At 31.8% G+C, this 13,449-nt stretch overlaps 2 protein-coding genes across 5 annotated transcripts; both read right to left on the reverse strand.

Moving 5' to 3' along the window:
• Window positions 1-1,686: 1,686 nt before the first annotated feature.
• LOC145305960 (uncharacterized) lies at window positions 1,687-2,926 on the reverse strand. Its single transcript, XM_080147870.1, has 4 exons — window positions 2,828-2,926; window positions 2,341-2,412; window positions 2,006-2,044; window positions 1,687-1,886 (listed from the first exon to the last, which is right to left on the reverse strand). The coding sequence occupies exons 1-4, from the start codon at window positions 2,882-2,884 to the stop codon at window positions 1,734-1,736; spliced, it is 321 nt and encodes a 106-aa protein (XP_080003996.1). The 5' UTR covers window positions 2,885-2,926; the 3' UTR covers window positions 1,687-1,733.
• LOC145305959 (zinc finger HIT domain-containing protein 3-like) lies at window positions 2,920-13,259 on the reverse strand. 4 transcript variants are annotated; one of them, XR_013874842.1, is made up of 9 exons: window positions 7,985-8,084; window positions 7,267-7,434; window positions 6,639-6,698; window positions 6,196-6,258; window positions 5,528-5,644; window positions 4,890-4,992; window positions 4,392-4,484; window positions 3,187-4,009; window positions 2,920-3,026 (listed from the first exon to the last, which is right to left on the reverse strand). XR_013874842.1 is itself a non-coding variant. In XM_080147867.1 (8 exons), the coding sequence occupies exons 2-8, from the start codon at window positions 7,326-7,328 to the stop codon at window positions 3,749-3,751; spliced, it is 759 nt and encodes a 252-aa protein (XP_080003993.1). In that variant the 5' UTR covers window positions 7,329-7,434; window positions 7,985-8,084; the 3' UTR covers window positions 2,920-3,748. The 4 variants fall into 4 exon arrangements, 3 of the variants coding, with proteins under 3 accessions (XP_080003993.1, XP_080003995.1, XP_080003994.1); XM_080147867.1 differs by having other exon boundaries at window positions 2,920-4,009; XM_080147869.1 differs by lacking the exons at window positions 2,920-3,026; window positions 3,187-4,009; window positions 4,392-4,484; ... (2 more) ...; window positions 6,196-6,258; window positions 6,639-6,698 and adding exons at window positions 8,318-8,405; window positions 8,981-9,061; window positions 9,515-9,585; window positions 10,450-10,509; window positions 10,838-13,259 and having other exon boundaries at window positions 7,384-7,434.
• Window positions 13,260-13,449: the final 190 nt, after the last annotated feature.

Raw genomic sequence — 13,449 nt, forward strand, 5'->3', positions numbered from 1 at the left:
ATACCCCCCCCAAAATAGAAAATCTCTAACAAAAAAAATTTTTGCGCGCTTCGCGCGCATTTTTAATACTAAATTTTTGATAAAATTTAAATTACCCCCCCAAAAATTTTACCCCGGGGGTAAATTTTGGGGGGGGGGAAACAAATTTTACCCCTGCCAACAGATTTCAGGGGGGGTAATTACCCCCCCAAGCAAATTTTACCCCCGGGGTAAAAATTTTGGGGGGGGTAAATAAAATTTGCGACGCGCTTCGCGCGCCATTTTACCCCCCCCAAAACCGCATTACCCCCCCCCTTAAAAAAATTTTACCCCCCCCAAAATAAAAAGCTTGGACGCCCCTGGACTACCAGTATAGTTTACAATCTTAAGTATTATTTTTATCAACCTGTAATTTAAGTATTGGGCTAACACTGGCCAAAGTTGTGTACGCTTTGAATGTAATTAGAATATGCACTTAAATCTTCCTCCTATTGTCACCCAGCATCAGTTGTTTAACAGTCTAAATACTGGGAAGTGCAGGTGGAAAAGGTAATGTCATGCTAGTGTGAAATAACACCAGGAACGGCTCATTTATTCATAGAGATGACCAAACGTGTATAATAATATAAACCGCGGCAATAGCGCAAATGGTAACGTGCCCGTTTGTTGCTTGGTCGTTAAGGGTTAGAATATGGACTACACCGATGAATACTGAAGATGTTAATGATGGTACCAACTTCTTATATGACTGGCCTTATTAATATTAATAGGTTGCTTTGGCCCATAACAGGCGCAACTCTTCAAACATTCTCAATTAGGATTTCTGGACATAGGTCGTGCAATTAAAAGGTTATTATTATCTATTTTCCTAATGGAATGATATAGTTTGACCTTAAAATACTATTTATCTCAAAAAAGTTTAAAGGTACTGTTCAGTGTTCACAGCTGCTCTTCTACTAGAAAATGTCACGGAGTCTGTAATTTATTTCTTGTTTATTGACAGATTTTGATATTTTAAATTTATTTTTATCTAAATGTAATAAATTCAATGAAACAAGGATGATAACATCCATAAAAGTGAAGCTTTGAAATGGAAGGACAAACGAACATTAACACATTAGATTGTCAGAACTGAAATAGCAGAATATTATTGCATCAGTACAACAATATTGAAAGTAAATTTGTTGCAAAACTGCAAAAATAGATGATATTGTTTAAAGACATACTAACATTTTTGGGACTTTATAGAGATGCTTCGCTTATAACATTGTTCATTGTTGTAAAAGGAATCAGTTTTCAAAATATCAGAAGAACCGGATAATTTTAACATACAAAAATTTGTTGTCAAAAAGTTGAAAATCGACATATTTAAAATGGACATACGGCCATTCTGGTATTGATTATAGAGTTGCTACACTTTCTAAATTGTACCTAACTACTACAGGAATCATCATGAAAAGTTTATAATCGATAGGACAATTCTAACCTGTTTAAATTAACGAAAAGAGCTAACTGTGACGTACGGACGGACGGACCGACCCTAATTATAGAAAAGCTTCGCTTTTAAAAAGAGTTGTTTGAAGTACCTATGTGATTTCGTTTAATTTTAAATAGCAGTATAGGCTATTAAAACAGTATAATTGACCATGACATAAAACCTAAATGTTGAAAAGATTTGCACTAACTAGTTAACAAAAAAAACTTCAATTAATTAGGAAAAATATATTTGTAATGAAAAAAAAACTTTTAAATAATCAGCTTTTGCTACCAAGCAAATCAGCGAGGTCGCCCATTTCTGCGTCAGTCACAGTTGCGGGCTTGGGGGTCGTTGAGGGCGGAATTACGGTAGGTTCTTTTACTTTTCCCGCTATTTTCACATCAGAAACCAACGCGGCATGCTGTAACTCCTACAATCAATCAATAACAAATTAGAATTAATATTACTGTTAAAAGAATTTGCAAATTCTTTTTTTTTAGTTTATGACTTATTTTATAAAATTATTAAAGTTTGAAGAAAAAAATTTACCTTCAGCTTATCATCCAGCTTTTGTGTTTTATCTTTTAACTAAAATCATAGAATAATAAGCTTTAGATCAACATATATAAAAAGAGTCAGGAAGCTAACATTTTAGTACAAATAAGTATCTTTTTTTATATAAAGCGGTTAATGTTCTTTTGTCAAATACGAGAATATATCTCAATGTAAGGCCCCGCCCCGTGGGACCAAATTTTCACGCTAAGCTTAAGATTTTAAAATTATGAAGCGATTTAACAAAAAAATCTTAACATTATTTTTATTCTTTTTTTCTGCGGACGACTGTCTGCAAAACCAATGATTTTGTTTTACTTATTATCACATGCCTGGAAGTTTTTGAGCTTTGAGACAACTTCCTTGGGCTTTCCCTTGTTGTTCTTAAGGTTGCTTCCAGCTACCTTAATAATAAACACATAAATTTTGCATTCATCTTTTCCTTAAATAAAAATATGTAATCCTGTTATATTAAGTACCCAGTAAGGTTATTTTGAAGGTCCGTTATGATCTCTCTAACCACTGAATGAGTTTTCAATTACTATAGGAATGTTTTACATAGGTTGGGGTGGGTTTATGCTGTTTTATTTTCAAATTTAAGTCTTGGGATGGGTTAAGGCTAATTTTGTTTCCCCATCCTTCCCTCTTAAAATATAAAACCCCTGAATGCTATGTACCTAAAATGTTTTGTTTTGATGGATGTTAGATTAATACTTGTCAACAAAGAACATTGTACAGCAGCTTTACTGTAAAGGAGAACCATATTGGTTAGCGAGATCATTCTTACACACCACACACAAACAAGGATGAAAATCTTACCTTAAAGATGGGATTAATTCTGGCTTTACTGCTGTTATATTTAGATCCTTTGCCCATTTTAGCTGATTATTTTGACCAAGTTGCTTCTCTGAAAAAAAACAGTAGGTATGAAATATTTACGTTGGTTTGACTAATTTAGCCTTCAAACGATGAAAATGAAGTTTACTTTTTCAAAGCCATATTTAATGATAAAACAATTCTAAAGGGATAGTTCAATGGAAAATTATTTTACTAAAATGATACATCATTGATTGTCCTTCAAATAAGCAAATATATTTTATTAGGTAGTTTACTAGAAGAAAGTCTAATCAAAATTTGAGGCATAGAATTGTTAAGTAAGGAAACACATTCTACTATGCCTTTAGAATTAGAATAATGGATTTATAATACGTGGATATTGTGACAAGGAAATAATGTTGTCAATTTGGGTTGCTAATATAGTCATCAGCTATTGGTCAATACGATACTCAATGGTCAGGAGATGGGATGGGGTAAAGCCAACCGAAAGAAATATAATTAGAGTAGACGAAAATCTGGTGCAATATCCAAGTAATTCTATATCCATTATTAGAAAGTATTGAAACTAAAAAATTAAGTAAATTTAAATTGATAGTTTGATGTACAAAACAATGAAATAGCAGTTCAAACAATCAAAATTTAACACAGCCATAAAATCTTCAGAAAGAAATATTTCATCTAAAAAACTTTATTACCTCCACTTTAATTGGAGACAAAATAGTTATTTTTCAGGGTGAAATATTCTTCTTTTAAAGTATGCTTAATATGAAATGCAAAACAATTAAAATTGCCTGAAATATAATTTTAAAATCTAATGGAAAAAATCACACTTCTTGTCTTAGCTTTTAAAGCTTGATAATTGTTTATAAATCACACAATAGCATATGGACAAATTTTTTAAAATCACAGTAATATTTTCTGTTCCTCCCTCAGGACAAATTTAGAAAGAGAAATGTCTGCTCTTTTGTTCTCTCCTCCTCCACAACCTGGATCAGCTGATTTTTTCCCGCCAAAAGTTTGCGCCTCTCCCGGATTTTTTGTCACTGGACAAAAATCTGACATGTTGATTTGGGAGAATTTTTCTGATTCTGATGATTTTGTATTTTCAGTGTTACTTTCATCTTTAGATGGTCCAAAGGCATTTGTTAACACTGTTTCAAAGCCCTGCAAATCAAAAAAATTTTCATTAAAAAAATCGTAGGTTAGGTATAATCTATTATTTATTTTTTTTCTTTTATGGAAGTTCAGTTGAAAGTTAAACATGAAATATCAATGCTCTGTCCACAGAATAATGGTTTAAATTCGTTATACAAATAACTGTAATTTTTATACTTATACGAATAAAGTGGGACACCTGCCATAATCAAACATTAAGAAGCTCAAGTTAAGAATAGTCTGATATTTGTTTGCTGGAACTAAGAAAACGTATGACTCTGTTATCAAAGCTACATTTCTTTCTGTTGTATGGTTTAATCTCATTCCTCAGCATGTGAACATTGCAGGCACAAAATTAACAATTTTTGTAATTAAAAAAAAATGCACTTACCTCAGTTGCTAGAACACAATTTTTCTTGTATCTATCTATGCCAAACTTGCGGATTGCACTTCTAAATCCAATAATGCTGCTTCCAATCCAAACCTTAAAATATGCGTTTTGGTTATTCAATTTATCAAGAAAACTTGAATGATTGGTTGGATAATGATATTACATTAAAGGATACTTTTTGAACTAAAAATCGAAAATTCCTTTTAATTGTCTTATATTATCTGTGTTGATAACATAGAAATCAAGACATGGCATTTTACAATTAAAGGCTCAAAAATAAATCATTAAAATAACTTCATGGATTTCAGGGGAATATTCTGCACAAGATTCATTTGCTGCAAAAAAAAACAAAAAAAATATTCAATTCCTTTTTCCCCTCAAGTTTTTTTTCCATAAGGACGGGGAAATAATAGAAAAATGTTTTCAATACTTCCTATTTTACCCCAGACAATGGTTCATGCAGTTAAACGGTTGGTAGTCGTTAAAGCTTTATTTTACCTGTTTTAAAACATCAGTTTCTGATTGATTAGTATGTGACTGAGTAAGCGTGGCTTTTTCAACAGTTGACATAAACTTGTTCAGTCCAATGTTTCTTGTATACCTTAACATTTCAAGTAATATTTTTCTTATCAATCTTTTAGTGACGGGCGGTCAGTTATTTGAACATTACACGAACTGACACGCCAAGTTTACAGAATAACGTTTCAATCAACTGTAATTTGTTTGTCACAATAATAAAAATTATTAAATTCATCATAATTTGAAATTTAATGTTTCAGCGGTTAGCAAGATCTAACACACATAGACAGACAGACAAACAACAATCTTATTTTTTAGGAAACAAAAATGTGCTCGATTTGGTACTCAGTCACACTATTTGCCGCGTATTATTTTGAAAAATGTTTAAGTGTTTGAAAGTCGTCTTTATAAACATGAAAAATATTGTCACTAAGTAGTAAGCAACAACCAATACCAACAAAAATATATTATTATAGGTAGGTATGCATTTAAAATAACTACCAAATCTCGTACGAAAAAATAAAGTCTAAGAGTCGAACTGCCAATGTTGCTTAGGCTCAATTACGCTTAGGAATCTACACAAAGCACATCAGACGCATATGTGAGCAAAATCTTACCAAATAAGTTTATGACCCTTCGGGTCCACAATCGACTCTTCAATGACCGCCACACGACGAGCCGGGAAGAAATGTTTTCCCCAGCTTGGCAGAGGGTTGGTCTTGATTATCAATCTCCTGAAAAAAGACATATATTAAGCTTCCCTCATTTTTTGTTCATCTACTCTTACGTCTTAATCTAGCTTGTATTAACTCTAAACAAGAATGCAAAGAAAATGTAGGAAAAATTAGCATCAACCCAATCGGCAAAAGTGTCTGTCTTTAAAAATTTACAAATATTGTTTTCCATTTATCTATCTCTGTAAAGCTGTTGTAATTCAAAAACAAGAATAGTTATTTCTCGCATCGTATTATAAACGGCTTTCCGCGGATATAGAATGTACAATTATAAAATTAAAACCAGTTTTTTAGCCCCTAGGTGCCGTAGGCACGGGCTAAAAAACTGGTTTTAATCTTATGATTGTACATTTTTATATTCGTAGAAAGCTGGATATAATACGATGCTAGACATAGTTTTTTCGTATGGATGAGAACCGGTTCCTATCCACCGGATTCGAATGAATACGAGAAAAGTGTATAAAACCATTTTTAGTGAAATGAGTTATTTAATCTTTTTTTTCAAATTAATGATCGTGATTCACCTTCCTGAAAAATTAGCTGAACCTGACCTGGTATAGAGCTGACCGTCCTGCTGTATCTTGGTTTCCATTGTGTCCACAGAAAATACATGACTAAAAAAATAAAACGTCTGATACACAATAAAAATAAATAAAAATACATAAACAATAACATTTAATAGTCACAGTTTTCAGCTATATTCTATAGATAGGTAGTCTAAAAAGTTATAATTTTACAAAAAATTCTAATATTAAATTATTAAACTTTGTAGGTAGTATGTCTATTTTGAATTTAAAGTTTGATATAAACATAGTGGTAATAATTTTTTACTTGTTTTGCTTGAGAAAAACTAACAACAAATTTCTGTAATAAACACTTTTGTCACTCCGTGCCAAGAGTTAAGATGAAAATAAACCATTTTCTCCTATCAAACATCATTACAAAAATCTATAAACTTAAATACAGTAATTTTAAGGTGAAAATATGACATTACCCTGAGTGTTGATTTGGATATCTCCACCAGTATCCAGCGGCTACCTGGTACCAGGGATAACTAAAATATATCAATGTTTCAGGAACCTCATTATTCATTTTTGGAATGTGTAAAAAATATTTTTTAGGGTTGGGCCGGATATCCGGCAGTTTTCAATATCCGGCCGGATACCGGATATTGAAACTATCCGGATATCCAGATGATTTATACATCCGGTTTCCGGCCAAAAAGTATCCGGCCCAACACTATTTTTCAAGGGAAGGATGTCCCCACTTTTTGTAAACTGCTGTAAAATGTGGTAAGACCAGTAGGTATAATGAATATTCCCTGAAAAGCAAGAGCAGTTAAATACAAAATCTACAAAGACAATTGTGAACGATTCATAAAAGGAGAACCAAAGCAGTCAAACTGTTGTTAAGATTTTAAGTAAACTAACATCAATGGATACATAGAATATACGTGGATATTATTAGAGGGGAGGAATTGTCGTCAATTTTGGTTGTTAACATGCAACTCATCTATTAGTCAAGCGATCATCCATATAAGTGGAGTGGATGGGGTAAATGGGTTGGTGTAACATCCACGTAAAATATACCCATTCTAACATAATGTCAAATGATTTGCATACCTGTGAATATGATTCGTCTCCCAGAAATTAAGCTTTTGTGTTTCTACTTCAACTTTTTCCATGATTGTTTTGGTTTTATTCTATTTCTTAATTTTCTATGATTTATAATCTGATGGGTTGTTGCTAGGGGTTTTATTCATCCATGGATTGCTTGATTGAATCCAGAATCTAGAATAAAATATATAATATATCTAATTCAACAAAGTTCGGTTAAAGAGGTTGCATGCGGTTCTGGCGGTAGAAAGTTCGAGCCTACTCTCAGCATTACTTATCATTACATTCTCAGGACAAGGGGTTGGGTTTTAATGAACAAGTTCAGCTTAGGAATGCAACCTATGCACCACAAAGTTCATGAAACCTTTTACTCTTTTCCTTTGTCATATCTGATGTTTAAAATCCCTTTGAATAATAGATCATGGAGCTCACACACAAAAAAAACATTCTTATTGTTGTATCTCATCCTTGTACACTACATACATAAAACTACAGTCGGTACAACAGTAAAGGAAAATTGTAAAGTTTGTTCTTTAACGAAAGGGAGGGGACATAAGACAAGTAAAATATACTGGTACCCAAAGTTTTATAACCACGGTATCTTTGGTTCCAAACTAGAAATGAGAAATGTCAAAACAGAAGGGGTAATATTGTTTATCATTATTGGAAAATGAACATCAATTTGTCGTCCATTGTCTTATCCCTTACGATTCCTGGTTTTTACCTGTTGGTCTGTAAGCTCTTGTTGACTAGGCTTGACAACTTTCATACATTCATCCACAAACTCCAAGAACAATGGCTCTCTCATAGCCTTTCTCATCAACCTAGCAAACAAATATTTAAATGAACTTGTTACTTAATTTTTTCTGCAGTAAGTGAGGAATATCTGATTTATTGAATGTAAATATATAATTTTCAATGCAATAATTCTTTTATCTCGAGAAACTGAACGTTTCAATTGATATTTTAGTTTGTAAAGTTGGCTAGAATAGAAGATTGGTAGGTAATAATTTTTAACAAAAAAATGATAGAATAGCATTGGATCAAAAATTCCTACCTTCCAGGATTATCGGCGGTGTCCACAGTCTTGAGGAAACTTTGGAGGTGGGGATTACCAAGAAGATTCACCAGATCCTTATTTTCCTCTGATATAATAATATATAATCAGTTTTTCCAGTATGGCTTAGATTCTCATGATTTTTCATTTCAATATCCGCGGAAAGCTGTCTATAAAACGATGTGATAAATAACTACGCACTGTAGATTTTCCTTATTGGATTTCCCTTTTTGAAATAAATAAAGATTGTATGTACCTAAAAGAAAAAAAGTAGAAAAAAAGGCTAATGCAACTAATCCAACTAATGCAACTAATCCAACTAATGCAATTAAGTCTAATATATGGCAACGTATTGGACTGAATTTATGTGCCAATCGCCTGGCTTGTAAGGGAATGCCACATTCCCCCAAACGTGTTTTATTATCCTAGTATAAGAGTAAAAGGATGTCTGTCTGATCTCGCCAACCTCTGAACCGATATGGTTCTTCTTTCTAGAGAAGTGTCATTCAGGGAAGGTTATTAATCATTGAGGGGGTGGGGGAACCGTCCCCCTACCATGAGAAATTATCCCATAGATTCAAAGTAGAAGGTTGACTCCCATTTATCAAGAGTCTCTATAGGTCTTTAGGGGCGTAGCCACTAGTAATATCACAAGATACTTACTAAGTTTCTCAAGTGTTGGTATAGGAACAGTGTCTTTGGTTGGAAATTTATGTTCAAAAGCTGGCTCTTTCAATCCTGATCCTTCTGAAAATTAATAAAAGCTTAATTTTTTAAAGTGAAACTGTGGCTTTATTTCCTTTTAAAGATATGCAATCCTTTTTTATGTTATAGGTACCAACCCTAAATTTTTGGGGGGTTTTACCTTTTTCCTCTAAATCGTTTCAATTAAAAACCTTTCTCAGTTATAAATTTACACAACACAAAAGTCAATGTAATTAAAATCTACAGAGATGACAATAAGCGAAATTGGCCTGTAAATTATACTAGTCCAACACATTATCTCATTCGTTGACATAAATAATTTAGGTCTTTCAATAAATCTTACTTACAAACAGTGTCTAAACTTTTTTGTATAACATACTGTGAGATGCATGTACAATGTACATTAGTTTATTGTCTATTGTAGTATTCATTTTTTCCACAAAGACAATCTTTCAACCCTCCCCCTTCATATAATAAAAGAAAGAATCTAACCTTTAGTATCAGTTTCATTAACTTTAGTGACACAATTCTCAAGATGTGTCTTGTAACAGACAACAGAACAACTGAAATTAAAAAAATATATTTTATTTTTTATGTATTAAGTATTTTCGCAACATTAGCCAAACTTTCAACAATGTTTAATCTATAAATTGGGTAATTTTGTTATACATCATTGGTTAGTTTAGTTAGAACAGAGTTGTTTAAATAAAATGACTTCGTACAATAACCCATTCATAATAATCAACCTGACAATTCTTACTTTTTTTTGTCAGAAATGAATTACATAAATTTCAGAAAACTTGGAAAAGTTTGAAACAAATAGAACGATTCATTCAACTTACTAAGGAATAACACAGGTTTGACACCTGTATTTAGATTCAACTTACTAAGGAATAACGCAGGTTGGACACTTGTATTTAGATTCAACTTACTAAGGAATAACACAGGTTGTACACTTGTATTTATATTTCACTTACTAAGGAATAACACAGGCTGGACACTTGTATTTAGATTCAACTTACTAAGGAATAACACAGGCTGGACACTTGTATTTAGATTCAACTTACTAAGGAATAACACAGGCTGGACACTTGTATTTAGATTCAACTTACTAAGGAATAACACAGGCTGGACATTTGTATTTAGATTCAACTTACTAAGGAATAACACAGGTTGGACACTTGTATTTAGATTTAACTTACTAAGGAATAACACAGGCTGGACACTTGTATTTAGATTCAACTTACTAAGGAATAACACAGGTTGGACACTTGTATTTAGATTTAACTTACTAAGGAATAACACAGGCTGGACACTTGTATTTAGATTCAACTTACTAAGGAATAACACAGGTTGGACACTTGTATTTAGATTTAACTTACTAAGGAATAACACAGGCTGGACACTTGTATTTAGACTCAACTTACTAAGAAATAACACAGGCTGGACACTTGTATTTAGACTCTTGACTGGAACAAACTTCACAACTAAAAAATAAAACATAATTTTATAAAGATGGATTTTGAAAATATCATGTTAAGAAAACCCGGTGCTTTCCCACAAATTACCTATCAAGCACTGAAATACCACCCTCCCGTCATGTATTTTTAATAAAAGTTTAAAATAAGGGGATGAGGTGTATTTTTTCCTTATAACTAACCACCTCAGGGCTACTCAGTACCCAATAAAACCTAACCTAACATATTCCTTATATAACCTAACTAAACGAAAAATTAAAATCTCCATCCCACTTTTTTTCAATATATTTCGGTGTTTTACAAGGTGATATGCTGTCAAAAATAATATTCTGAATACCTTTTCGCCATTGTAATGCATACTTGTCGAAAACTTTGTCTGAAAAAAAAACAATTTTAACTACTAAACTTCTAATAAATAAATCAGCACAAAACGGCAGGAATAAACAATTTGCAAAAAAAAAGTGTATCATTATTAATAAATCCTTAAAAATATTATGGGGGACGGGATTATTGTTGAGATCTCGTAATTGAAGTTTATAGACAACTAAAAAAACTAGATAAAAATACACATATAGCTTCTAAGAAACAGATTTTAAGGAACAAAAAATTAATAAGCAATAACAATAAACTGAAGGTTTCCTTTTCTAAGTGTCATAGTTACAATGATTACGAGTTATCTACAAAAATCCCATCTCCCGTAGGTTAACATCCAAAATTTTAAACAAAAACATTTGTGAGTAACAAGTAAAACAAGAGAGGTGGGTTTTATAAAAAGATAAACTATTTTGCCCCAAACTTTTCCGCAAGAATAAGAAGTCAAAATTATATCATTAGCAGCTACGCCCCTAGAGGAGTCTAGGGGCTCTTGAGAGAAGAAGGGGAAAGTCGACTTTCACCTCTCAATTTTAGTTTTAAAAGAAAAAAAATGAGGTTGGGGATATTATTATTCTAGAGGCAATTTCTTTTGGGAGGATAGTGGTACCCTTCCCCAAAATAGTTATAAACCTTCCTTGGACCTATAAAAGGCTTCACTGTAAAGGAGAACCATATCGGTTCATCGGTTAGCATAACCTTTCTTAAGAACAGACAAGGAACCCTTAATTTAGATGGAAACGTTTTGGAGACAAAATAGTTATCTTGAGAAACAAAACTATGATAACAAATACATTTCATAACAATCAGTGCTCATTTTTCAATAAAAAAATCACAACAAAACTTCAAAGAATAAATATCAATTAAAATTTGAGTATTTTTTAAAAATTAACCAACCACGGTATAATAGAATATGGAATAATTCATTAGAAAACAATGATAACTGTTCTTTTAGAGTTTCACAATTTTTTATTTTCCTAAACTTGCAGGTAGTAGGAAAAAGGGGACTATTGTAGAAATCCCGTAATCATGATGTTATTAGCACTCAGATAGCCATGTTTTTAAATTTTATACGTTTTCCTTATTTACGGATATAAAGGGATAATAGAATGGGCGATAAATAGATTTTCATTGTTAATGAGAATAAACAAAACTACTCCTTGTGTGGAATAAAATTATTGTTTGTAAGTTTGGAATAAATTTAAGTCCCCAAAGTTTTTAAGCCAACAAAAGAGAGAATATGATTATAAAACTTTGGGTACCAGTATAATTTACAGTCCAATTTTCCCTCCCTACCTGCCTCTTGTTTCAGATTACTTGATTAGTACAATAGTCTCCTTCCTTTCCCCTTTTTCATAATTTTGAGATCATTTAAAAACAACTTTGAATTTCACTAGTTTTAGGGTAAATTATGGCAGAATGACATTTAAAAAGTGGCTGGGGTTGTCTTATGGCATTGAATTTAAAGCACAATTTAGAATAGGCAACAAAAGGTACAATAAGTGAAGGCAATTTAAACAACACTTTAAAAAGTTAGGAGGGGAGGGCATTATTAGAAAACAGTGAACTTTATCTTACTTTATTATAGAGTAAAAAGAATCATAACATAGGCCTTAAAACATCAGAACTTATACATATAGGGTGGCAAATATACCCTCCCCAAATTAATATTAAATGAGATCACACACATCTAAAGGTGGGGTAAAACAAGAATAAGTGATTTATGTAAATGTGGGGTAGATTTCGATTGAAATGTTTTGTTAAAAATATTAATTCAATTACTGTAAGTATCCATTTTTGTAATAGGAAGAATCATTTGGTCGAGATTTCGTAATCTTAATGAAAATTAAAACATGTGAATGAACGGATAATCTTTCATTTTGATTTAAACAAAGCTTTTGACTTAGTTTCATTTGCAGTAATCATAGATAAATACAATTTTAAACCTTTACAACTACGAGATCTCACCAAAAGTAATCTCCTTAAAATATTTTTCATAGTTATTGTACATTACATGATATGTCTATTTGTCTTGTTAAGTACATTTTGATTATTATTTTATTGCAACTAAGTATTAGTAATTTTAAAATATTTTAACTATCTCTTAAAGTAACAATAAAAAACTCTTATTTGACTAGTAAATTGAAAATTAATGCCTCAAAAATATTTCTAAAAAAACAAAATTAAAAACTACTGATAAATATCACTTAAAAATATAGGAGGGGGGGGGGGCTATTTAGATATTTTAAATTCTTGGATTTACTGATTACAAGCTTTATGTTTAGTAACCCCCACTCCTTAAACAAAAGTAAAAGGGAAAATCCATTATATTATATAGACAAAATAAGCCAAGAAATCTCACATTTTTCAGATCTAAGCTCTAGATTTAAACAATTTAAAACTAATTTACACTAAAAAAAGATGCATTAACTTTCTTAAAAAATATATAAATAGCAACTACAACCCTAGCGCCTAGATTTTTTCCAAAGGAGTTAGAAAAAGGGGGGGGGGGGCGAAAGTGACACTTTTTGAAACCAAAACTAAAAGTCAAAGGAACTCAACTAAAAAAAGTGTTAC

The sequence above is a fragment of the Acartia tonsa genome, chromosome 14 (assembly GCF_053477335.1).
Source record: "Acartia tonsa isolate MP-2025a chromosome 14, ASM5347733v1, whole genome shotgun sequence".
Classification (NCBI taxonomy): Eukaryota; Metazoa; Arthropoda; class Copepoda; order Calanoida; family Acartiidae; genus Acartia; species Acartia tonsa.

Coding starts and splice junctions, on each gene's coding strand:
- LOC145305959 (XM_080147867.1), bottom strand. CDS start 7,328: ATGGAAAAAGTTGAAGTAGAAACACAAAAGCTTAATTTCTGGGAGACG. Junction 6,259..6,638: donor TATCCAAATCAACACTCAGG/GTAATGTCATAT, acceptor TTATTTTTTTAG/TCATGTATTTTCTGTGGACA. Junction 4,993..5,527: donor AAGGGTCATAAACTTATTTG/GTAAGATTTTGC, acceptor TGAAATGTTAAG/GTATACAAGAAACATTGGAC.
- LOC145305960 (XM_080147870.1), bottom strand. CDS start 2,884: ATGGGCAAAGGATCTAAATATAACAGCAGTAAAGCCAGAATTAATCCC. Junction 2,413..2,827: donor GAATTAATCCCATCTTTAAG/GTAAGATTTTCA, acceptor TTTATTATTAAG/GTAGCTGGAAGCAACCTTAA. Junction 2,045..2,340: donor CAAAGCTCAAAAACTTCCAG/GCATGTGATAAT, acceptor CTATGATTTTAG/TTAAAAGATAAAACACAAAA.